Source organism: Eublepharis macularius, chromosome 5 (assembly GCF_028583425.1).
Source record: "Eublepharis macularius isolate TG4126 chromosome 5, MPM_Emac_v1.0, whole genome shotgun sequence".
NCBI lineage: Eukaryota > Metazoa > Chordata > Lepidosauria > Squamata > Eublepharidae > Eublepharis > Eublepharis macularius.
Window position 1 is genome coordinate 130101282 of NC_072794.1, and position 25413 is coordinate 130126694.

Here is a 25413-nt window from a genome sequence, read left to right on the forward strand (position 1 = left end):
AGAATCCTAGCTGGGCAAGTGGCCTGGTATGGCAGCATAATTTTCTCATTTCCATGTGAGCTGAAATAAGTGCCTGCTAGACCTGTTTCCCCACAAGTATCAATAGTTATATTGAATGTGTATGTTTGTGGGTAGTGCACAGGACATTCAGTACTCATGTGGCTCTTGTGTTGATGGTAATTGTGAATTTGGCTCTCTGAGCCATAGAATGAGTAACTGCATCACAGCAGCAAACATAAAATAATACTGGATGAAGTTTTCTTACAGTCTTCTGAGCATCCCTCTACTCCTTGACTGGAGGATGGGCCAATCCCTGCCATTCATTGGATGAGTTTACTGAGACTCATGTGATTCCCCATCAGGTTCCAGGGGGGAAAGTATATGGTTACATGTCTTTTTCTTTTTTTTAAAATCTGACTTGCAGATTGGGAGTCTCCCTTGTTTGGACAAATTATAACTCTGGGCCTTGCTCATCACTTCCATCACCAAAACTCTTCATCAATAATTTTCCCAGTTATAGATTTGAAGCTTCCTGCATCACTCCCAAGGTGGTGAGGGGCAATGGGGGCTGTCCAAGCCTTACAGCCAAAAGCAGGATCTTCCATAAGAGAAAAGGTGTCATCTAGTGCATGCTTCACTGTCTCTTCCCAGGTAATGCAGCACATTAAATCTGCCACTCTGCCCTTGGTATGCAGCTGGGGATCTGGTTATCCATTGCAGGAAATAAATTTATGAACGGGGTCGCTCTGATGCTAAAATAATATAACACGGGTAGTGCATATTTACTTTGAAGTAAGTTCCACTGAATTCATTGGAACACACCCAAATAAGCAGACATAGGATTGCAATTTTATAGATTAACCATCACTTTGAGTGATAAATGCAGATATTGGGACCTATCATTTTACTAGGAATACTAAGAGCTTTGTGTTTATCCTGGTCACTTTCCTATAAGTAGTTTATTTCTTTCACTATAGTTCTTCATGTAATAAAAAAACTTTGCAAGAGCGGTTACTAACTTAAAATAGAACTTCTTTTATCTGCTGCAAAGTTAATCTAAAGAAGATAAGTTTTACAAACGTAAGTATGCGTTATCATGATCTTGCACCAGGATTTTCCCCCTGTCACTTTTCTTCCTCTCGTCTCAGCATGTGACCACCCATAGCAACCTAGTGTGCCATCTGAGCTTCTTCCTTTCACAAATGCAAACACATTTCCTCTAACTGGCATTCTTTCATCTCCTTTTCATGCTGGAGCCTTGCCCAGAGCAGCTCAGCATCCTTTCACCATGTTGCAATGTCTGTTCTGTTCTCCTCTGCACACCAACTCTCTCTTGCTGAAGCTGTTGGTAGCTCTGTTACCAAGAGCCATTACTGCTGCTTCCTCAAAACTGCGTATGTGCTCCTCTATGCTCTCCTCCAACATCTCCTACTGGGATGATTAGGATTGCTGAGATTTCTCTCATCCTGTCACTTAAACTCTCACCTGGAGCTTGCAGGGCCGGATTGAGGGGGGGCAGGGGGGGTAGCCTGCCCCCGGAGCTGCCAAAGAGGGGGCGCCAGGCGCGGCTGCCAGCTGCCCGGGAGGCGAGCACAGGGTTGGGAGACCCTCGCCAGCCCCGCCGATGGGGCGGCTGGCTGGCTTGCCGCGCGTGCAGGACCTCCCAGCCCTGCGCTCAGCCACCAGCATGGCAAGCCAGCTGCCCCAGTGCACACCCTCGCCGCCGCCAGCTCCGAGGCTCACCATGGGCTAGGGCGGCCGGCTTGCCACGCGGGTGGCACAGGGCAGTGGGGCACGCTAACTGCGCAGAGGGCCTCCTAGCCCTGCGCTCAGCTGGCCGTGCCAGCACCTGGTGAGCCGCGGAGCTGTCGGTGCAAGAGCGTGCTCTGGGGCAGCTGGCTTGCCACGCAGGTGGCTGAGCGCAGGGCTGGGCGGGCCTGCGCGCGTGGCAAGCCAGCCAGCCGCCCCAATGCACGCCCACGCCACCACCAGTTCCATGGCTCACCAGGCGCTGGAGCGGCTGGCTTGCCGCGCAAGCGGGCATGGCTCCCGCCCTGTGTGATGATGTCACAAAAGTGATATCATCATGCAGTGCCGTGAGCGTGCGCGCTGTGCGTGCGTGGAGCACCCGGGCAAGGTTTGCCCCGGGCGCCTGCGCGCCTGGATCCGGCGCTGGGAGCTTGCACAGGCAAGAAGTTCTCCTCTCATCTGGCTTTGCTTTCCGCTCAGACTGTCTGTGAGGGTGCCACTCTTTGTGCCAGACTTACTTACAAAACAAAATGTTCTTGCATCCTCATGCGCCTGATTGTCATACTTAAGTGTCTTGGTTGCAAACATTCTGACTGCACAGAATCCTTAACTCAAATCCCACAAATGCCAGTTGTAATACAATCCTGCACCAGGCCTCTTGCCTTCTTCCCCTCCTCTTTCAGTTACTTCCAGAGATCTGAGTTGCCTAGGAGGATGCCTGGACTTTGGAGGAAACTCATGCCCCCCCCTTGAGAGATTCCTCCCCATTTCCCCCCATTATGTTAGGGAATCTGCCACCACTCCAAGACTCTTCCCAAGCGGTCACCAAGAATGGAGATGTGGGTAGATTGATCAAGCTGCTAAACAAATGGGTAAGGATGCCATGCAGTCTCACACATACCTTTTTGCAAAGGACTAGGAAACATCAGCTTGCACAGAATACCGTTTCTAATAAATAAAACAGAAAAAGTTAGTACTGGCTTAGACTTGAAGAGCTGCTACCTTGTGATCTCAGCATTCACCTCCTCCCTTAGGAGAAAGGACTTGAAGTGATAGGAAGTGAATTACAGGATGCTGTCCGTTCCTCCCTTTGTCTCCACTCCTCTTTGAGTCTCTCTGCATGCTTTTCCCCAGACTGACAGACTGTTTTAATCTTCCTTCTTCCAGTTGTCTAGATGGCTGTGGGCCAGTCCCAGCTCTGGGGCAGAGTCTCTAGAAAGCCTACCAAAGTTCTGTTACTCAATCCTATAAAGTTTTGCCCTGCTGTTCTTTATTGTGGACGTCTGGAGATACTAAAAACTATTCATCTCCCTTTCTTGACAGTGGGGTCCATTTGCATGATCTGGGTCCAATAGCACCTTAAAGACCAACCAGATTTTCAAGGTATGAACTTTTGAGAGCCAAAGCTCTGAAGGACTCTGGAAAGCTCATACCTTGGAAATATAGTTAGTCTTTGGCGCTATTGGACCTAGCTCTTTGACTGCAAGCCAACATGGCTGCCCACCTCATACTAATTGTCTCTGCTCACCCATAATAAAAGTATAGATTTCTTTTCCTGTGTGCACCACATGGGATTTTATAGATGTGTTAACAGTTCTCTCTGTGTCTTCCTTGAAGACAGTTGCCCCTCATCCATAACACACAGAATCATAGAATCATAGAGTTGGAAGGGGCCATACAGACCATCTAGTCCAACCCCTTGCCCAATGCAGGATCAGCCTAAAGCATCTCTGACAAATATTCATCCAGCCTCTTCTTAAAAACTGTCAGTGAAGGGGAGCTCACAACCTCCCTAGGCAGCTGATTCCACTTTTGAACTACTCTGACCATGAAAAAGTTTTTCCTAATATCCAGCGGTACCTTTGTGCATGTAATTTAAGCCCATTGTTTCGGGTTCTACCCTCTGCTGCCAACTGGAACAGCTCCCTGCCATCCTCCAAATGACAGCCTTTCAAATACTTAAAGAGAGCAATCATGTCCCTCCTCAATCTCCTCTTCTCCAAACTAAACATTCCCAAGGCCCTCAGCCTTTCCTCGCAGGGCTCAGTCTCCAGACCCCTAATCATCCTTGTCACTCTCCTCTGCACCCTCTCGATTTTGGCCACATCCTTTTTGAAGTGAGGCCTCCAGAACTGCACACAATACTCCAGGTGTGGCCTGACCAAGGCAGTATAGAGAGGGGCTATGACCTCCTGCGATTTCGACGCTATGGCCCCTTTGATACAACCCAGGATTGAATTGGCCTTTTTTGCCACCGCATCACACTGACTGCTCATATTTAGTTTACAGTCCACTCTTACCCCAAGATCTCTTTCACATATACTACTACCCGGAAGTGTATCCCCCATCCAGTATTTGTGCCTCCCATTTTTGTGGCCCAGATGTAATACTGTGCACTTGTCTTTGTTGAATTGCATCCTATTCACAGCTGCCCACTTCTCCAGAGTATTCAGGTCTTGTTGAATTTTAATTCTATCTTCTTGGGTGTTTGCTACTTCTCCCAGTTTGGTATCATCAGCAAATTTAATGAGCAGCCCTTCCACTCCTTCATCCAAATCATTGATAAAAATATTGATCAGGATCAATAAAAATATCGGATCAGGATATGCTTGCTTCGTGACTTGGCTCCAAAGTCCTCAGCTAAGTGTTGAGCAGATGTGTTGTCACATAAGATGGAAATGGAACCTTTACATCCAATCTTCATGTCCTGCAAAGCTGAAAAACCCACTCCAAATGTATGACACATTCACTTATTGCCGCATACTCAGCTTCACAAGTGCTTGTAGCAACAAGAGATTGCTTGACTGACTTGTGCATTATCAGGGCATTGATTAGGAAAATTACCAGACCTGTTGTTGACTTTCCATCTGGACGGTCTGCACAGCTTGCATCACAATACGCTTGTCCTTGTAACTCTCCAGCCACTCTGAGTACAAGTTTGAAGCTTATTGTTCCTTTAAGATAACGTCGGATACGCTTGGCTGCTGTCCAATCCCTTTTGTAAGGACAGGCTCCTCTCTGACATAACAAATGAACTGCATAGCTTATGTCAGGCCTTTACCAACAGGACAAATATAACAAAGAACCTATTAGGGACTGATACCTCTGCACATCTTCCCATACTTCATCGTTTGGCTCTTTTATGTATCCTGTAACCATGGGTGTAGCCACACTTTTGGCTTCTGACAACCCATACTCTTGCAGCAGTTTAGCAATTTTATTTTGTTGGCTCAATTCATAATATCCCTCAGGGGTTTGTGTAATCTCTACTCCTAGGTAATTACTTACAGGCCCTAGGTGTTTGATCCTAAACAACCTCTCAGCAATCTGTATGAACCATTGTAATTGTGTGTCAGAATCATACACATGTATTTACCTTAAGACCAGACTCTTGTTTAGTGTTCAGTACCTGGAACCTGTTGCATATATACCTCCTCCTCAAGAGGTGCATGTAAATATGCTGTTGTGAAGTCAAAATGGTCTAACTTTTTTCTTTGAACCCCTGCCTTGCACAAAGCAACCTTTAGAGATTCAGACTTTACAGTAGGTGAAAACACTTGGTCATAATCACTGCCATAGACTTGAGAAAAACCTCTTGCAACAAGTCTAGCCTTTCTGTACACCTCACCCATTGGCAGAGTTTTTAGCTTGAAAAGCCATCTGCACCCAATAATGTTGGTGTTTACCGGCACCTTTGACAGTGTAAAGACCTCGTTACGTACTAATGAATCATACTCATTTTGCATGGCTTGCAGCCATAAATGCTTCTCCTCACCCTCAAGAGTAAGCACTTCCTCGTAATTATGTTAAGGCACTCACGCTTAGTAAGTTGTTTTCCAACGCAGGAACACAAAGACCTGTGAAAACAAACTCTAAAGCTGGGAAGTGTAGCTTTCCCTCACATAATACATCTGCAGCACTTCCATCAAGGATACAGCCTTGGCTGCAGCACTATTCACCATATACACATTGTTTTGGAGCGAACCTCTTATCAGCACTTTGCCACCTTTAGATATTGAACACACATCCCCGGCAAAAGTGACTGTGAACCCAGCCTTTGTTAAGGCACTCACGCTTAGTAAGTTGTTTTCCAACGCAGGAACACAAAGAACACCTGTGAAAACAAACTTTAAAGCTGGGAAGTGTAGCTTTCCCTCACATAATACATCTGCAGCACTTCCATCTGCTAAGGATACAAGCCGCAGGCTGGACTGCTTTGTATCGTCCAGCAAAGCCTCTGATTTACTAAAATGCTGGGTGGCTCCTGAATCAAGGAGCCAATTCTGGCCATTTCCAGCCTCCTCCATGGTAATGAGCCTTGCTTGTTCGCCTTTCCCTGGATGCTGGGGTGCTTGTTGCCTCCTCCTCAGCTCTGGACATCTGCGCCGCAGGTGTGCCTCAGATCCACAGTGGAAACACCTCCTCACATTGGAAACAGTTGGCTTGCTTGCTTCAGGCAGTCGGCTGTCGTCCCTCACAGAGCCCCTTTGGCTGGCCCCACTGCTCGGCTCAGACTTGGCTCAGCTCCCAGCAGCTCCAACTCGTCTCTCCTCCTCCAGCAAATGGCCACACACATACGATAAAGTTAGTTGAACTGTGTCCAAGGACTCAAGAGAAGTTATTAAAGCATTATAGACCTCTGATAAGGAACTAAGCAAGACGTACACTTTGTCCAGCTCCTCCAGGACTTTTCCTCTTGCTTCTAGCTGCTGAAAGCATTCAGTCAAAGCATTTATATGTCCTTGCATAGAGTCTCCTGGCTTCATAACCATGCGGTACAGATGCCTCGTCAGGGCTATGAGGGAGCCAGCAGACATTCTTGCATACACAGTTATTAAAGCGTCCCACGCTTGCTTTGCCGTCGTCTTCCCCCGCACATAAAGCAGTTGGTCATCTGCCAGACTTAAAACAATGTGCGCAAGGGCTTTTTCATCGGCAGTTATCTCGGCAGCTGTGGGAGCAACTGGAGGGTTGTTTACATACCTCCAGAGCGACTCCTTCTTTAGATAATGTTCCATTTTTAAGGACCACATAGAGTAATTGTTTGCTGTAAGCTTATCCACCAGCACTGCCGTGGACTGCGCCATCTCACCCACTTCAGCAGTCACTGGAAGCTCAGCAACACCGTCCAACACGTCCTCTGGGCTGCTCTCACCGTCAGACGTGGACATCCACCTCCTGCTCCAGGCTCTCTCGTTCTTTCTCTCGCTTCAGAACCTCCACAGCCTAGTGCAGCTATGTGGGAACTGGGCCCATAACCCTGTCACGGTCTGCTTACATTGCACTGGCCTCAGTGGCAGATTCAAGAGAAGACACGACACACCAAGCTTTAGTACAAATGGTGTATTATACAATTTACAGGTGGATACATTACAGACTTATTACGTTGACTGACAAAGTGCTTCGCCAGCAACCCGCAGAGCTGGAGCTCTTTACAGTAAAAGACTCTACATTCCTATATATTAATTACTATCCTATCACAGCACAGTGCTGACTCACTGTGCCAGCCCAAATGACCTTGACATATAGAGAGACATACATCACCTGGCTGATATCACATGATAGCTACCTGTCATCACTCTGTAACTACTGATGACTTTGATCAGTCTCTGCTAGCTGCCTCATCTCTGTGTTTATTTGCCTTGACAGCCTCTCCACAACCTCTGTGTCAATGTCAACTAGCCACTCAGGTGTCCTGTCACATTTTCTACTATCTCTAGATGTGCCTGAGTTCTTCAGGGAGAAAACAGAGGCAAAAAAGTAATTAAGCTTGTCTGCTTCTTCTCTGTCCTGCATCAGAGTTTCTCCATCTACTCCCAACAGTGGTCCAATTGCCTCTTTTACCTTGCGTTTGCTTCTCACATATCTGTAGAAGTTTTTCTTATTGTAGCGAGCCCTCCTGGCCAGACCCAGCTCGTACTGAGGTTTGGCCTCTCTGATGGCTGATCTGCAGTACCTAGTAACCCTCATATACTCCTCTTTAGAGGTCTGTCCTTCTCTCCATTTCCTGAACATTTCCTTTTTCTCCCTTAGCTTATTCTGGAGCTCTCTGTACATCCACATCGGTTTCTTGGAGCCCTTACCATGTTTCCGTCTTGCTGGGATAGTGAGAGCTTGAGCTTGCAAAAGCTCATGTTTGAGAAGAGCCCACCCTTCACTTGCTCCTTTCCCTTCCAGCACACTCCCCCACGGAATGACTCTCATCAAGCCTTTGAGTTCATCGAAGTTGGCCCTACGAAAATCTAACCTACGAGTCTGGCTACGAACTTCCTTGGCCCCCCACAGCAACTGGAATTCAAGGAGGACATGGTCACTTCCCCCTAAGGTCCCCACAACCTTCACCTCATCTACCAATTCTTCCCTGTTGGTTAATATCAAGTCTAGTATTGTCGAGCCCCTTGTAGCTTCCTCCACCTTTTGAAAAAGGAAGTTATTGGCCAGGCAGGTCAGGAAGTTGTGTGATTCATGACGCTTTGCTGAGCCTGTCTCCCAGCACACATCGGGGAAGTTGAAGTCACTCATAATTACAAGGTTCTGATGTCTGGATACTCTACTCTGGATACTCTACCAATCTGTTCACTTTAGATTAGAATGTTCTAAATAGAGCTGGACCTGTACATGCCAGTGATGGGAAGTCTTGGCTTGTATCTCCTGTTCATGGGTTGTTCAAGGCAACTGGATGGGTACTGTGTAAGTTAGGATGCTGGACTAGATGAAGCAGTAGTGTGATCCAGCAGGGATCACACTACTGCTTAAGTACACATGTACTTATGACAAGACTTTTAAACATATGGTGCACAGGCATAGATTATGGTAACGTTAAGGAAAGTGATTTGGAGAATGTATATTAGGATAGTGGCAGTGCAGTCCTATGCAAAGTTCCTTCATACTAAGCTTATTGACTTCAGTGGATTGGAGTAAGTCTGTATAGGATTGCTTTGCTTGTTTAGTTCTATTAGTACTTGCCTGTGAGGAGGGGAAGGAACATCTCAGAGAGCTTTCCTTTGCTTTAATTTTGAAATGCTGGCAAGCATGGACGGAGGCAGGTTTTTGCATAATTGTAGACAGAACACAAAAGAAACTGAGTGATGTCGACTGGTTGCTTTGCATAACAGAGAGGAAGCAAAATTCCTTGTTGTTGTAATGCCTTATTGGAAACTGACAGTGTGGTTGCTTTGAACTGATACATTTCTGGTTCCTAAGATTAAATTTGGACAAACAAGACAATTGCTGGTAGGTGCTTTGCACAATATTTTGCATGTTTCTTTGAAAGCAGATCTTTTGAAGTACAAATTAAGTTTTAAGTACTGTTCATTTACCTTGAGGCTAGAATGATAGGATGATGGAGTCAGAAGGAATCATGGGTCTAGTTTACTCCTAGCTTGTCTATTTTATGTTAAATTATATATTTAGCAACATTGTGATAAAGCATTTCCCTGGCTGTACCACTTCAGGCTTTATGGCAGGGGTTTTTTTGCTTTTGTTTTTAATTTCTCCCATGAGGGACATTTCCTCCAGAAAAAAAAATGCACCAGGAAGAAAACTATGCTGAACTCCTCTTCTTCCTGCCATACAGCATGTATTTGTGCAGGGAGGTTTCTTTTTTCAGATGAAGAAGCCCTGAAATGAGATTCTCCATCTACAATGTATAGTTCAGGAAAGGCAGCCCACTGCTAAGCTACTGTCAGCCTTGCCATTTGTGGCAAGAGAGGGTTCAAAAGGGCTGGGAATAGCCCCTGGGATCTTCAGCATATCTCCAGGTGTTGTTCTAGTCCTATGGAGGAGCTGGTCTCTGAGGGAAGTTTTTTTCAGGCGTGGTGGGAAGGGGGTCTCCCCATCTATAGCTGGGTTGGCCATGGAATGTTGTTGTGGCAGTGGAGAAGTTGTGGCAGAGGAAGGCTTTAACTGGGACCTGAGCAGCTTCCGGGAGGCAGTAGCACACTGGCACACTCTGTGAGTATGCTATTGGATTGGGGGGGGGGGGCTGCCTGACCACATGGGTCTATCTTTGGCACAGGTAAGGCTTGGCAAACCAAATCTATGCATGCTCCCTGACAGTGAATTGGGTTGGAAGCATGAGGCCAAGGGGGTACCACCCAAGGTGGGCCCTGCTTACCTGAAGTGCCTAGTTGGTGGGGGCACCATTTGGGTGCATGCCTGGCTGTGTGGCATGGCAGCCTGGCATCACTGAAAGTGATATCATTACATCAGGGTGACATTCTAGGGTTCACTCCAAACTCTGTGGTTAAGCTAGAGAAACCTGGGTGAATCATAGACTGTCACTCCTACATGATATCATCACTTCCTGTTTTTTTACTGCAAATGATTTTGTATGCTAGCATGCTCCCCACTCCCCCTGCCCCCAGCTGGCCTGTTAAATGCCAGTGGTAAGTGGGGAAATCACCATAAAGTCTTTCCCTGTAGCAGGAGACTTGGCCCTCTGTTTATAAACAAAGTTTTTGTTGCAGTCTGCAAATGGCCTCCTGCATTTTCACTGGGCACCCTGTTCCCAAGCCTCGGGAGGCTGCCCCTGTGTCCACAGCCTTCCTTAGGATCTTCCCAAGCCACAGCAGGCCTGGCAAGTGGGGACAGCAACATGGGGGGAATTCTGTGCTTTCAGAGGAACTGCTCTCAGCTTCACTGGAGTTCACTGAGCTAGGGCCATGCTATGAAAAGAAAAGTGGGATGGCTTAAAACAGTGGTTCCTTTCCCGTCTTTTACCATGCTGTTTTAGGTGCTTGAACAAAAATAGCGGGGATAGGAGGACATGAAGCTGCAATTTATCCATTGCAGAGCATTCCCCATTCCCCATGCTCAATTGATCTTACATGAAAGGCATGAGGATAGTTTCCTTGGCCATGGCAATCCAACCAGCATTGTGCAGTGGGTCAGGCAGGCACCACTGCAGGGGAGGAGCAGAGTATGTTTTGAATGGCTGGGATTTCTGGATTTGTACTTCCAGAGATCTGTGTGTCTGGAGAGGGCTCCTCTCTGGTACCTCCTCCCCATCATCCTCTAGCATTGGGGTGCGTTGGTGGTGTCGACTGGATAACTCACATGCCAGTCAGAGTGGTTTGCCCTTTTCCATGGCATTATCTGTGCTCCTGGGTTCCTTGGCCACTCTTTGCTGTTGTTCCAGCTGCAATGCTAGACCTCCAGCTTCCTTTTCACCCCATCTTGTGATATGCTTGGCTTGCCAGCAATGCTTTTGTGATTGTGAAGCCAACGGCATCTAACCTTCTTCCTTGCAAGAGACTTACTGAGCTTGAACCTTTCAGCCTCCTCCATTTCAAGGCTTCTGCTGCGAACCACTGGCCTTGTTAACTGGGGTGGAGTGTGTGTATCTTGGAAACATGTAGAAACATTATGTTTGCAAAACCGCTGAGAGACAGACTAAATCTGAATGGAGGAGGTCTGGCAGGTGAATTATTTTGTTATAGTGAGTCCCCTGAAGCTTTGTAAGCTGCATTGACAGACAATCAGTACACATATAGCTTTATAGGATCAAGCCAGGCTCCCATCCTGTTGCAAGTAGAGATGAGCACGAACCACAAAAAAAACGAACCATGAGGTTCGTGGATTGTGGGTTTTCACAAACCAGGAACCACAAACTAGCACGAACTGCGGCAAGTTCACGAACCAGTTCGTAGTTCATGGGATTTAAATGCCCCTTTCCAGCCTCTTAGCAGTGGCAGGGAAAGGGGCATTTGACAGTTTAAAGGGCCCTTTCCTGCCTTGCAAGGGGCAGTTCCCTTTAAACTATCTGCTGCAAATCGCTGGCCTTGTTAACTGAGGCAGAATGTGTGTATGTTGGAAACATGTGGAAACATCATGTTTGCTTCATAATGTTGGAAACGTTTATATGGCCATTTCCCTGGGGAAATGGCCATTTAAACTGCCCCTTTAATATGAACCAAACGAACCAGTAGACCAGTTCATGGAAGTTCATGGAAACGAGCTTCCTCGAACCACTGGTTCACGAACCATGAACCGGGCTGGTTCATGGGGGTTTTGGTTCGTATTTGGGTTTGTGCACATCTCTAGTTGCAAGTTGCTCAACTGACCATTGCATAACCTGCATGGTTACTCCCATCCCTGGCATGCAATGATAGGAACAGCTCTGCCTGTGAACGAATGGTCTGTCAATGCAGCTTACAAAGCTTCAGGGGACTCACCATAATAAAATAATTCACCTGCTAGACCTCCTCTGTTCAAATTTCGTCTGTCTCTCAGCTTTGTTCAGTGTTTCCACATGTTTCCAACATATACACAATCCGCCCCAGTTAACAAGGCCAGCGATTCGCAGCAGATAGTTTAAAGGGAACTGCCCCTCAGGGTCGGATCGAGGGGGGCAGGGGGAGTAGTCTGCCTCCAGCACCACCAGGGAGGGGGCTCCGGGAGCCGCTGCCAGCTGCCAGAGGGCGCAGGTAGCAGCGCGGGCAGCCTCGCAGCCGCCCGCGCTGCCTTTCGCCTGCCCTGCAGGACAGGGGGTGGCCGGCTTGCCGCGCACCCCGTCCTGCAAGGCAGGCAAAAGGCAGTGCAAGGGAATGTGGGACCGCCCACACCATTTGCCTGCCCTGCAGGACAGGGGACGGCTGGCCCCCTGTTAAGTTGTGGTTAAGTTCTCCAGTTCATGAATGATTTGCTGGTACAGTGTCATGAGTGAAGCCTTATTGCAGTGCACCGGGACACTGAATAAGATACTACTTTTTTTTCCCCGCTATCAGGGTGAAGGCAGAGAGCCTGTGGAGTCGCTAGCCTCTTGCAGGGAGGATTCCTTCGCAAGGTGCCATGCGATGCTTCCTGAGGCGTTCACTTATAGCAGCCACTTTTCTCCTTGTGTTTCTTCTCTTTATCAGTCTGGCTGTTTGGACCCCAAAGGACCTTGAGATGGTGAGTATATCATAAGGCTGGGTACACTTGTTCTGAAAATTAGAAGGGATGTAGGTCTTGCAACTTCTTCTCTTTTCCCTTTATTAGTCTAGGAATAGTTTTCCTGAAGTCTCTTTAGGAAATAGGCATAGCTTTAGTGTAAGGAAGTAAGCTCTTCCTGCCGGCTTTGTCATGCCCAGGGCCGGTGCACCCATTGAGGCCAGGTAGGTGGTGGCCTCAGGTCACGAGGGCACCGGAGAGGCGCTGGAGGGGGTGTCGGGGGCAGAGGCGTGTGCCACGGAGCTGGGGTGGCTGGGTCGCAGCCAGCCAGCCCCATGCCACCACCGCCACACACCCCCAGCCGGCCGCAGCAGCCACGAGCTGCTGCCGGGGCAGCATGCGGAGTGTGGAGCAGCCTCCGCCCGCCACCCCAGCCACCCGCCGCCCAATGCCCCCGGCTTGCGCTGTGTGATGATGTCATCGCGTGATGACATCATCACCCAGTCCGTGGTATGTGCATGCTGTGTGTGCGGGGGGTGGCGGCCGCAGGCGCCAGAAACCCTGGCGCCGGCAGTGGTCATGCCCTCCATTTTAGGGTCCATAAATGGGAAAAATACTTTAAATGAGGTAAAAAAAACCCACCCCAAAACAAATGAAACACCAGTGATGGTAAACATATCTTATACACTAATAGCCAAGTGGCCCTAATTAGGGGATATTTAAATCCGGAGACTGGAGCCATGAATGGACAAGGCAAATCTTCTTGTACACCTGAAAAATGCCCCAGAGTTGCAGAAAAATATTAAATCTAAAAATAATACATTGGGGGTTTAAAAAATGATAAAGAGTGCTTGTAACTTTACCCAGATGCCGTCGGGGCTGTTGCTAGGCAACCATGACTGTTTAGCCACTATTTCAGACTTGGTTTCTGTCAGTAAAAAGCAGGGGGAGGGGGCCAGGACCTTTCCAAGGCTGATTTGGCCTTTGAGGGAAGACTCATTGGGCCCAGGCCCTGAAGCAAACTGCACAACTTGATACAACATGGCTTGCATGACTCATCCAGGCTCTGCTGCTTACTACTGTTCAGCAGCAGCCCCACCCTACAAAAGCCAGTGTAGTGTAGTGGTTAGAGTTTCAGAGTAAGATCTGGGAGACTCACCATCTGTAGATGGTTTGAATCACCATCTGCTGTGAAAGCTCACTCAGTGACTTTGATTCAGTCACACACTCTCAAACTAACCTCCCTCTCAGGGTTGTTGTGATGAGAATATGGAGGCAAGGAGAATTATGTAAGCTGCTTTGGGTTCCCCGAGGCAGTATATAAATGAATTATATAAATAATAAATATAGATGAAGATGGGGGGGGGCAGATAAAAGGTAAGCAGTTTAGTGGGTTTGAAGGAGAGAATGAAGTAGTGAAAGGTGAGCAAATGTGGGCTGCTACGAGGAGAGAAAGAGGAAAAGAACACAGAGGAAAGTGAAGTATCACCCCACCAAGTCCCAGGTTCACCAGTATGCAACTGAGCCATCAGGGAGAAGCTGCAGGGGAAGGGAAGGAGGGAAAACTGAAGTGGGGGCAAAGATGGGTGAGAAGAGAGAAGGAAGCAGGAAAAGGGGAAAGGCTATGGGGTGGCTATGGAAGGGAAAGAAGAGATGGTGGGGGAAGAGAGTGCCGTCACCCCATTTGTAATAATATATTTGAATAGTACCCTCAAATCTGCTACCTCAGGTAGGGCCAGGTAGGACCCTTGTTAGGGTCTCATTTCTTTCTTCAGGCACTTATCTAGTGTTGCCAGTCTCCAAGTGGTGGCTAGAGATCCCCCAGAATTATAACTGATGTCCAGGCCACAGAGATTAGTTCCCCTGAAGAAAATGGCTGCTTTGGAGGGTGGACTCTATGGCATTATAACCTGCAGAAGTTCCTTCCCTCCCCAACCCCTGCCCTCCCCAGGCTTCACCTCTAAACTTCCAAAAATTCCCCAACTCAGAGATGGCAACCCTACACTTATATATTTGCCTCTTCCGATGGTACTGGCAGGAGAAATTGTTTTAAAGCCAAGGGGAGAGGGAATGACAAAGACATCAGGACTGCAAATTCTTGAATCTTATTTGGCTACAGATTCCATTGAATGTAGGGAATGTTTCTGACTCTTCATATTTGTGATGTGGGTCCACAGGAGGAAGCCCAGAAATGGGCCCAGGGTATTGGGCTACAGCAACTTCAAGCTGACTGGAACCTGCGTAGCCTTCAAAATCTGACTAATACTACCAACATCTTGAGTATCTCTTATAATTATCTTGCTGGCATTCCCCTGCTTCGCAAAAGTGAGTATTGCACACTTCCAAACAGAATCAAAACATTGCACAGCAAGTCACTTAGAAACTCAAAAAAATTGTATCTCATGTCGTTGATTTTTTTATCAACTATTACTCTGTCCTTTCTCCAAGGAGCTCAGATTACACAGCACCCTACATTGGTATGTTAGGGTGAGGGTTCATGACTGGCTTGAGATTAGAGATGGGCATGAAATGGGAAAAACCAAAACGAGCATTTAGTGTTTCGTCGCCTTCCACGAATCACGAACTTTCACGAAATTGTCCCATTTCATGAAACGATTTGTTAGTTTCATGATTCATCAGAACTCAAGGCACTTCAATGGCCCCCTTCATACCCAGAGATGCCAAACTCGCAGGGAGACTTCAGCAGGCTCTCCTCCACCCACCCTCACCCAACAAGCCAGCAAGAACAAATATTCTAAATAAGAATATAAGCAAAGAAAATTAAAGGGGAAAAAAGGTAAGCCTCAGTCAAGCTAGGCTCCAGAGCTAGGCAATACCCTGAGACTAGGGTTGGGTGGGGTGGAGGAAAGAAGGTCACCCAATGACCTTCCCAGCAAGGCCAAGAGCTGAAAATGAGGAGGCTTTTCAGTCTCTTTTAAAGCAGCAGCAAATCCAGCCAAAAGCTCCCAATTCCATTCTCTCACTCCATATCCCAGCAATAGGTCCTCCCTCTCCGTCTACTGGAACTGAAAAGCACAAGGCAGAGAGCTGTGCCTTATATAAGAAATGCTCACATAGAGCAGAACAGGAGGTCTCTGGTTGGCAGACAGACCTGCCTAACAAAGGTTTGGAGGGATGAGATTGGTGTTCCCATGGCTAAAGAAGGCCCATCTCTTCAGTTGCCTAGGGGATTAACCCCCCTACTCCTTGCTGTATAAGGCAGAATGGAAGCTATCCAATTGGCAGGGAGAGCTGCCTATCAAGGTTATGTGGGCTAAGATTGGGGTTTCCAATGGCAACAAAAGGTCTGCAGACATTCCAGGCCTATGTTGCCTAGGGAATCAATAAATTGGCACCAGCCTATCTGACATCACGAATCATTCATGAATCGGCTCCAAAAGTTGTGAATTTCATGAAAACTGCAGCCCCACAAAATGCATTTTGCGAAACATCAATTGGCCCAATTCGTCACGAAATTTGGTTCATACTTCAATTCATGCCCATGTCTACTTGAAATCATTCAGTGAGCTTCATGACTGTGCAAGAATTGGTTTATTTATATATTTAGATTTGTATACTCCATTTTTCTCCCTAGTAGGGATCCAAAGCAGTTTACAACAGCCTTGTCTCCACCTTCATTCTATCCTTGTAGCTACTGCCCTGTGAGGTAGGTTAGGCTGCGTGTGTGACTGGACCAAGGTCACCTAGCAAGCTTCCATGTTAGAGTGGGGATTTGAACCTGGATCTCTCAGAGATTAGTCTGGCACTCCAACCATGACACTTTGCCAATTCAAGATTTTCCTACTCTAAATCTAACACGATTGTACCATTTTTGGGAAGTTCAACCACACAGAGGATTGCAGAACAGAATGACTCCTTGCTGGGATCTCATCCTTTGCTCTTCATGTAGTTGCAGATTGGGTGAAAGTAACTTGAATCTTTTACCAGTTCTGTGTCTTGGGAAGGCTCAAAGCAGATGAGAAGTGCCACTTTGTCCACTTTCTTACCATACTCTGTGCCCAGCTTATACACCAGCTTACTTTCAACTTCAGCTGCAGAGAGATTTATGTAGGATAGCCATATGTCTTCCTCTTCGTGCTAGGGCTGGTCTAGGAGTCTCGCTACGCAAGACGAATTACATGAGGACTCTCAAGTGAAGGGAGATGCAATGTTAGTGGGGAAGCTGAGTTTTACAAGACAGATCAAAAGGCTTCATCAATTTCCCTCTCAACAGAGCCAGCAAAGATGGCTGCTCAGAAGGTTTATTTCCTCTTCGCGTCCCAGATAGGGTTGCCAGATCCCTATACCCTCCCACTGGGAGGGTGGGGAACCCTGGCACTTATGATGTTATTGCGCTGGCCATGGGAGCGCTCTTTTGTGCGGGGTCAATTTGGGACCCAAATACGCCCCAAATGAAGTGCAGGAATGCTCCTGAGGCCAGCACAACGACGTTACTTCTGGGGGTAACTTTGTCACACTCCTGGGAGCGTGCACATGGCGCATGTTCCTGGGGTGCCTGCCAGTAGCAGGCAACCTCCAGGAGCTTGCCACCTCCCACCAACCACTGGTGGGTTAGCGGGCAAGGTGGCAAATCCCCAGGAGTTTGCCTACCACCTGCGGGCACCTGGGAACCCTACTCCCAGAAGGGGAGGTGAAACTGACAGAGCCTTTGGGGAGGCAAAGAGGAAATAAATAAACCCTCTGAGCAGCGATCTTTGCTGGCTCTGTAGAGGGGTAAATTGACAAAGCCTTCGGATCTGTCTTTTAGAACTCGGCTTCCTGGTTAACATTGCATCTCCTCTCACTGGAGCATCTTCGTGTAATTCATCTCATGTAGAGAGACTCTAGAACACAACAAAAACTCTTATGGCTGCTACCAGTAGCAGGAACTACTTTTCATTGCTGGCTTTACACTGCCATCCTGTGGGGGGATAGGGCAGAAAGTATACATTATATGAGCTTCCCACAGTTTTCCTCTTCTACTGCTCCCAATGAATGAATGAATGAACACGGATGCTGTTGCTTTTTTTAACCCATTGTTTTCTTCTGGCAGCTCCAGAAACAGTTGCTGCCAGCCCACTGACACTTTTGTTCATCCTCCTCCCCTGCCTGGTGTAGCAAGCAGGTTTTGGGTTTTATCACACAGCAGGTGTGGGTGGAGAGAGTGGGTGGAAACTGGGAGAGGAACAGGGTATGAGTCAGAGCAGCTGTATCCTCTCCTGCTGCCTCAAAATGTTAGAGACAAGTAAGATCTCTCTTTGGATTATGATCTAGCAACAGCCAGGAACACACAGCCACACCACTGCACTGTTGAGACATGCAGGTGGTTAATCGGTCTTCACAGCAAACGAATATTATAGTGAGTTGCCCTGTTAGTTTGGACCTATCCAGTCCTCATTGTACCTTTGTTTGGGGTACTTTGTCCTATATTTCTGGTCTGATGGTAAGCCAGGAATAGAAACTATACTGATATACCTTAAGTGAAATTCAGAAGGATTCTTAAGAGAGCTAAGGAATATAAATTCCAAGGTAGTGAGGTTTTTTCTCACTCTGAGTCAGACAACATAGACTTTCCTGGCCATTAGTTTTAGTGCACATGTCTTAGAACTGCCCAGACTGCAGTAAGTGGTGTACTGTAGTGTGAAGTTTTTAAAATTAGATAATAAGCCACTTCATTGGATATATAAAGTGTACATAAGAGCAGCCCTGTTACATCACCTCAAAACCCCAACATACTGTTTTCCGCATAGGCCTGCCAGATAATTCTAGGGAGCCCATAAGCAAGCCATAAAGGCAATACCCTCTCCTAATAGATTTGTGAACCTGTAGGTTCCATTTAGCTGCTGTGGTTTATAATAATTGGCTCCATTAATTTGCCTAATACCACCACCCTATTTTTAAGCCATTTAAGACAGTGGTTATCCCCACATCTTGTAGCAGAGAGAACTTTCATTTATCTGGCCTGATCCCATCAGTTTCGTTGAGTGACCATCAGGGGTCATTTTGTAGAAAAACAGCTGGAGGAACTCATTAGCATAACTCATTAGCATAATCATTAGCATATGCCACACCCCTTGCTGGTGCCGGAAGTGTGTCATTAGCATAACTGATTTGCATATGCCACACCCCCTGACATCACCTATCCTGGCTGTTTTGGACCCAATCCTGGCCGTTCAGGGCCGAAATTGGGCCCAAAATGGCAAAAAGGGGCTGAAAATGGCTGAAAAGGGACCCAAAATGGTCAGGACTAGGCCACTGCTGAGCGGGAGAGTGATCCACCACCCGTCAGAGGCCCAATCTGGGCTGTTTTGGCCCCAATCCAGGCTGAAACAGGCCCAAAATGGCTGAGAGTCAGGTGGGCGGGGCCACCTGACATGTGACCTCTTTGGGGAACTGCCAGAACTGTGTTCCCCCTCAAAATGAGCCCTGGTGACCATGAATTCTAGCAGATTTGTTAAAAGGCAAAAACAAAGCAAAACAAAGAAAACTACATTTGGTGTAGTCAAGCAATATAACTGTTGCTATAATAGCTAAGCTGTTTTAGATTAATTTGGTGTATCCTTTTGGCTCTGTTTTAGAGTTGCTAACTGTAGGGCTGTGTTCTGTTAAACGGAAGAAAGGGAACTACCTTCTGGAGACACTGAGGTCCATCTTTGAACAGTCAACACATGAAGAGCTGAATGAGATGGTGGTAGTGGTGCATCTAGCTGATCCAGACCAAGAGTGGAACGTTCAAGTTGTGTCAAATATTGTCAAGAGATTTGCTTATCAACTTCTGCTGGGCCGCCTACTAGTTATCCATGCCCCTCATGAGTACTACCCTTCCTTAGAAGGCTTAAAACAGAACTTCAATGATGCTAAAGATCGTGTGAAATTCAGATCAAAGCAGAACGTGGATTACGCCTACCTCATGAACTTTGCAGCCAACCTGTCTACCTATTACCTCATGATTGAGGATGATGTCCGCTGTGCCAAAAACTTTTTCTCAGCCATCAGAAGGGTGTTGGAATCTCAGAAGGGTACTTACTGGGTTACCTTGGAGTTCTCCAAGCTTGGCTACATCGGCAAGCTCTACCACTCCAGTGATCTTCCCCAGCTTTCTCGCTTCCTCTTGCTCTTTTACCAAGAAATGCCGTGTGACTGGCTTCTTGGACACTTTCGACTTCTGCTTACCCAAAAGGAAGTGATTCGTTTCAAGCCATCGCTTTTTCAGCACATTGGCCTCTACTCCTCCTTCCAAGGCACAGCAAACAAACTGAAAGATGAAGATTTTGAAGAAGACCCTGCTATGTTTCCTGACAATCCCCCTGCAGACATGATAACTGATATTGTCAGTTTTGAGAATTACATGCCCAGTAAGGCCTACAGCAATGCAGAGGACTACTTCTGGGGCAAGGCTCCCTCAGCTGGAAACTCATTCACCATTGTATTCAAGCAACCTGCACGCATCTTCCATATCCAGATCCAAACAGGGTCTGAAAAGCACCACAAAGACTATCTCCATGCAGGGCTTGTGGAATTAGGTACCTATAAGAAAAGAGATGGTAAAGGTTGTAACATGTACACTTCCATTGGACTTTTTGAGAAGGGAAACTTTAACAGACATGGCCTGGAGAACAGCACATCCTCTGCCCCTGAGTGTGTACGCATTGTGGTGACTCGGGATCAGAGTGAATGGCTGGTCATAAGCAGCATAAGCATCTGGACAAAGCCCAGTCCCTGAATGAACCCTGCCCTGCATCCAGGCTTTTCACAAACTTGGCTCGTGGGTAAAGTGTTCTCTAGGTACAAGGATCCATTCGTGGGAGGAATGAAAGGAGATTCTGCACTCTGTCACACTGAGTGGTTATGAAACATACAAGGCAAATGCTTTTGATCCCTGTGTGATCCTAGAGCACAGGATGCTCCTGGTCATGTTCTCCAACCATTCTGGCAACTTGCTGTGCCTTAACTTACACCTCTCAGGGAAGACCCGTGGCTAAAGTCCTCTCTGTCTTAGGAAAGGACAGGGCTGGGTTACATTCACGTTCATGCTCCTGCTCCTCTTTCTAGTACCATGTATACAAGTAAGGCTGGAGAAATAATAGTAAGTTTGGAAGCTGGACTGGAATAGCAGGCCCAACTTGTATCTCAGAACCATCTCCCAGGGCTCCCTTGGGCCTTGTACCATTCATAGCAAATAGTCCTAGAAGACAGCAGAGTGACCACTTTCAGAAATTATGTATGGAGGCAGGACATGATCCCTTAAACCCCTTGGCTCTAGCAATTGGGATCATGTCCACCACTGCTATGTGTTTCAGCTGCTGGAATCTGAAGTGCAGGATAGTGACTGATTTTCACTAAGTGAAATCAAACTGTTCACAGAAATAGAATGGGATACATTTTTATGAATAATCCTCTGTCTAGCTTTCACCAAATCCATCAGGGGTGTGTGTCAGTTTCTTGCACTTTTAGTCTAACTATCAGACTGACAAGGTATGGATTTTTATCTTGAGGAAATTAAACCAGAGCACACATTAATGAATCTTTCTTAATTGGATGTATAAGTTTAATTATGAATAATCAAACAAATTAGACACAGTTGATTGTAATTAGAATGAACTTCAGTAGCTTCCAGATGATCTACCTGTTGGCTGTTAGTTCATAAAACAAATACAAGTGAAGGAGCCAGAAAATCAGGGCCTTGTAACAGAAGCTTCTTTCCTAGCCAGCTTCACAGCAAGGAACTCATGAGGAATTTAATGTTCCTCTAATATAGGGCCTTCTTACAACAGACCCAGAGACCATTTCCTTAAGTCATTTCAATCTCTACTGTTTATTTAGCTGTTCCAGTTCCTCAGAATAGAATCTGTGTAAATGTGAGGTCAGATGTCTAGTAGGTTTCTCGCAAGGGCTCCAGAATTCTTAAGAATAGGGTCTGCATCCACCCTCTCGTAAACCAGGGTTGTTTACAAATGAAATAAACTTCTGTTGAAGATTTTTACTTCAACTAGGCTGTTCAGAGTGTGTGCTGATGTTGGCAAGCTTTTTTGAAATTTTTTTAATAATACATAATCATACAGAAACACCAAAATCCCCATAAGGCAAATGAAAAACAAAATAAGAAATTAAGAAAAAGGGAAAATTGTGTTTAAAATTATTTCTATACATTTTGTTTTACAGCTTCCACAAGATCATTCAATAGCTCTACCATTTATACCGGCATTGTTTGTTAAATCACACCTTTCCATACATTCCTAGTATTGAGTGGAAGATGGAGAGTTGTTGAATGTTGACTTGCATATGATATACATTCCAAGCAACAGAAAAAACATCCACGGTCACTTAATTTTTTGCTAATCTAATCTGATTAGTTGATTTTTCCATCCGAACTATATTCCAGAAACACTCATGCCACACATTAATTGTAATTTTTGATGTGGATTTCCAGTGTTGCAATATGATGGATCTCATTACTATTTTAAAAATTATTAATGATTTATATGTCATTTCATATTTTTCCCATGATTAAATTTAACAAAACTACTTTGGAATCAGGTATTACATTTCAAAATTGTATTAGTTCCATCTTATATCAACTTCCAAAAAAGTTTTTTTGCAACTTCACCATACATAAAAGGATGTAGCTATATTGCTATGGCACCTGAACTTGGACGTTGGCATTCCTCTAGTATTCTAGGAAAGATGGTCAAACTTCTAGATTAAGCTAGCTTCTGTTCTACCCATGTGTTTTAATCAAGAGCCTTATGGCTACGTGGTAGTAAAAAAAATTAAATCAATAAAACATTACACCAGAACTTTCCAATTCTTTCACCAGATAGGTCATCTTACTAAATCATCTACTTAGCTATTGTTCAATATTCAGACTTGAATCTATTGATTCTAATTTGTGCGGGGTGGGATGTCATTGTACCATTAATTTCAGAAAATCCCTTTTCCATAAAAGAGCATGCTTCCGAGTACCATATACCGGAGCAGATATTGCTATGAACATGAGGTATGTGTCTGTGTAATTGAGAAAGGCAGCCTCTTGCTCTTTGGAAAACAAAAACACTTTGATTTAACCATGCATGGATAATCTTTGGAATTTCTGTACTTCTACATAATCCACTCAAGTTTGGCATTTTCCATCTCCTAAATGAAACCTACATATACATTAAGCTAGAAAGCATGCTTGTGTCTTTTATATTACGCCACTGTGATCTGATTTAGTATAGTGACTAAAAGTGTGAACTGTGAGGCTGGAAGTCTCTAATTCAAATCTTGGCATAGCAACCATCTGTGATACAGGGCCAGTCACCTGTCTTACAAGGTCACTGCAGTGATTACTGAAAAGGAATGTTTGTGTAGTACTACTTTTTTGTTATCTATACTGTTTTTCCTTGAATGAACCTTTTCTTGTTTAATAATATTTTGATAGTTGCGTCAGGTATTCAAAAACCCTGAAGCCAAATGCACAGAAGTATCTGTTGCTTGGCCCAGGTTGTTTTATATGTACATGAGGAAACTGAATGGAGATGATAGCCCCTATAGTAAATTATATAAAATATAATCTCTTATATTGAGCTACTCCTTATCACATTAAGCATGCCCATCCACCTACCTGGGTATTAATGCACAGTAGAAGGATGGCAGCTACTCTGGATGAAGCACAAATATGAAACCTGGTCAACTTCTTATTACAGTGCAATCTTAAACAGTTGCACCCTTCTAAGCTCATTGACTTCAATGGATTTATGATGTTAACTCTACTTAGGATTAGACATTGGCACTAACAGCATTACGAACGGAAAAAATCCACGAACAGGCCGTTCGTCTGTTTGCGAATGGGCCATTCGTGATGTGCCATTCCAGATGAACAGGTGGTCGTTGCAAGACTCGTTCGTTGTGTTCGGCCGCTGTTCGGGAAGCCAGACACTCAGGTGCCGTCAATCAATTGCCTTAGCAACAGAGGGAGGGACTGCGTGAACTCTGTCTGCACTCCCTCTGTCACCCTGGACACCCCAATCAAAGCCCAATTTAGCTTGATGGGCAGGTCTTCCTTCCAAGTGTGGAGCTGCAAATTGGTAACAATTGGTAACATGGGAGCAGACACCGGGGGGAGGGAGGGAGGAGGGGGGTGTTCTGTGGCCATGGGAACTCCAATCTCATCCCTGCAAACCCCGTTAGGCAGTTCTGACTGCCCACCACAGAAGTCCTGCTTTTCTCAATGAGACCTCTGCTTATAAAAGGGCACTGCACTCCCAGTTCTGGCTTTCAGTTTCAGCAAGCAGTGGAGTGGGACAGAGCTGTTGATAGCCTTTTGGGAGACAGACAGGGAGAGTGCATTGGAGCTGGGATTTTTTCTGTGTGTAGCGAGTGGGATAGGGATCTATCCCACCCACTGCTGCCAGGCCCTGGGGCCAAGCTCAGTGGGCACCTTGGCTGAGGGCTCACATTATTATTAGTGCCTGATCTGGTCAGGTCTCTGGGAGTGCTGGGCTCTAGCCCAGCCTCTGGTTCCAGGGCTGCTGCCAGACCCTGAGGCCAAGCTCAGTGGGCACCTCAGCTGAGGGCTCACATTATGATCAGTGCCTGATCTGATCAGGCTTCTGGGAGTGCTGGGATAGGGCTCTAGTCCCTCCTTCTTGTTTCAGGGCTGCTGCTAGACCCTGGGGCCAAGCTCAGTGGACACCTTGGCTGAGGGCTCACATAATGATCAGTGCCTGATCTGATCAGGCTTCTGGGAGTGCTGGGATAGGGCTCTAGCCCCAGCCTCTGGTTCCAGGGCTGCTGCCAGGCCCTGGGGCCAAGCTCAGTGGGCACCTCGGCTGAGGGCTCACTTTATTATCAGTGCCTGATCTGGTCAGGTCTAGGGCTCTAGCCCCAGCCTCTGGTTCCAGGGCTGCTGCCAGACCCTGGGGCCAAGCTCAGTGGGCACCTCAGTGGAGGACTCACCCTGACTATTATTATTAGTAGTATCAGTACCTGATCTGGTCAGGCTTCTGGGTGTGCTGGGCTAGGGCTCTAGCCTCAGCCTCTGGTTCCAGGGCTGCTGCCCGGCCCTGGGGCCAAGCTCTGTGGTGGGCATCTCTGCTGAGGGCTCACAGTGGTTTTTCCTTTTCTTTCTTCCTTAATTCTAGTCTTGTAGCACACTGAGTATTTGTGTTGTGGTGGCCACAGGTGTTTGTGGGGGGAAGTGCAAAGGTAGTCCTCCTGGTTTCCTTGTGGCAAGCAGTACTGGGTGTGGCTAGGGGGCAGCAGAGTGTACTCCTGCTCTCCCAGATTCACCTGTGGGGACTGTGGAGGAGGCCAAAGAGGTCTTTCTACTGCGGGGAAAGAATCTCTCTCAACATTTTGAGGAGGAGGAGGAGGGTGAGGGATCCCTGGAGGAATGGTTGGTGTTTTATGATACATCCCTCCTGTCCCCATCCGAAACTCTCGGTGGTGTCCCTGCCTGCAGTCCACCCCTCACTCTGTCTTCTGCGGCCAGCTCTGCAGCGCAGCCTGTAACCCCTCATCCTCCTTCCCCTGGGACAGTTAGTGGTCCACGTTTCAATGCCTCCATATGGAGGCACTTTTGGGCCCTTCCTAATGACCCCTGTGTGGTGCGGTGCCATGCCTGTGATGTCCTGGTGCACAGGGGCAAAACCCCAAAGCACCTGTTGTTGATGGTCCTGACTAGGCACCTGAAGAGGCACCGTCCTCGCCCAGCGAAACATCCATTGGGGGGAGAAAGAGGGCTACCAGCTCTTCTGAGCAGGGATCAGTAAGAGGGTCACCGGAATCCACCCCAAGCAAGAATCCTTGCTC

General features: G+C 46.7%; 1 protein-coding gene across 3 annotated transcripts in view; it reads left to right on the forward strand.

Annotated features, from left to right (window-relative positions):
* LOC129329734 (alpha-1,6-mannosyl-glycoprotein 4-beta-N-acetylglucosaminyltransferase-like) overlaps positions 1–23073 on the forward strand; it is a 37891-nt gene extending 14818 nt beyond the window's left edge. For all 3 annotated transcript variants that reach the window (XM_054979304.1, XM_054979303.1, XM_054979305.1), the window contains exons 2-4: positions 12477–12642; positions 14799–14946; positions 19200–23073. In XM_054979304.1, coding sequence (XP_054835279.1) covers positions 12541–12642; positions 14799–14946; positions 19200–20344 — 1395 coding nt within the window. In that variant the 5' untranslated portion in view covers positions 12477–12540 and the 3' untranslated portion in view covers positions 20345–23073. The remainder of the gene's footprint in view (positions 1–12476; positions 12643–14798; positions 14947–19199) is intronic.
* Positions 23074–25413: the final 2340 nt, after the last annotated feature.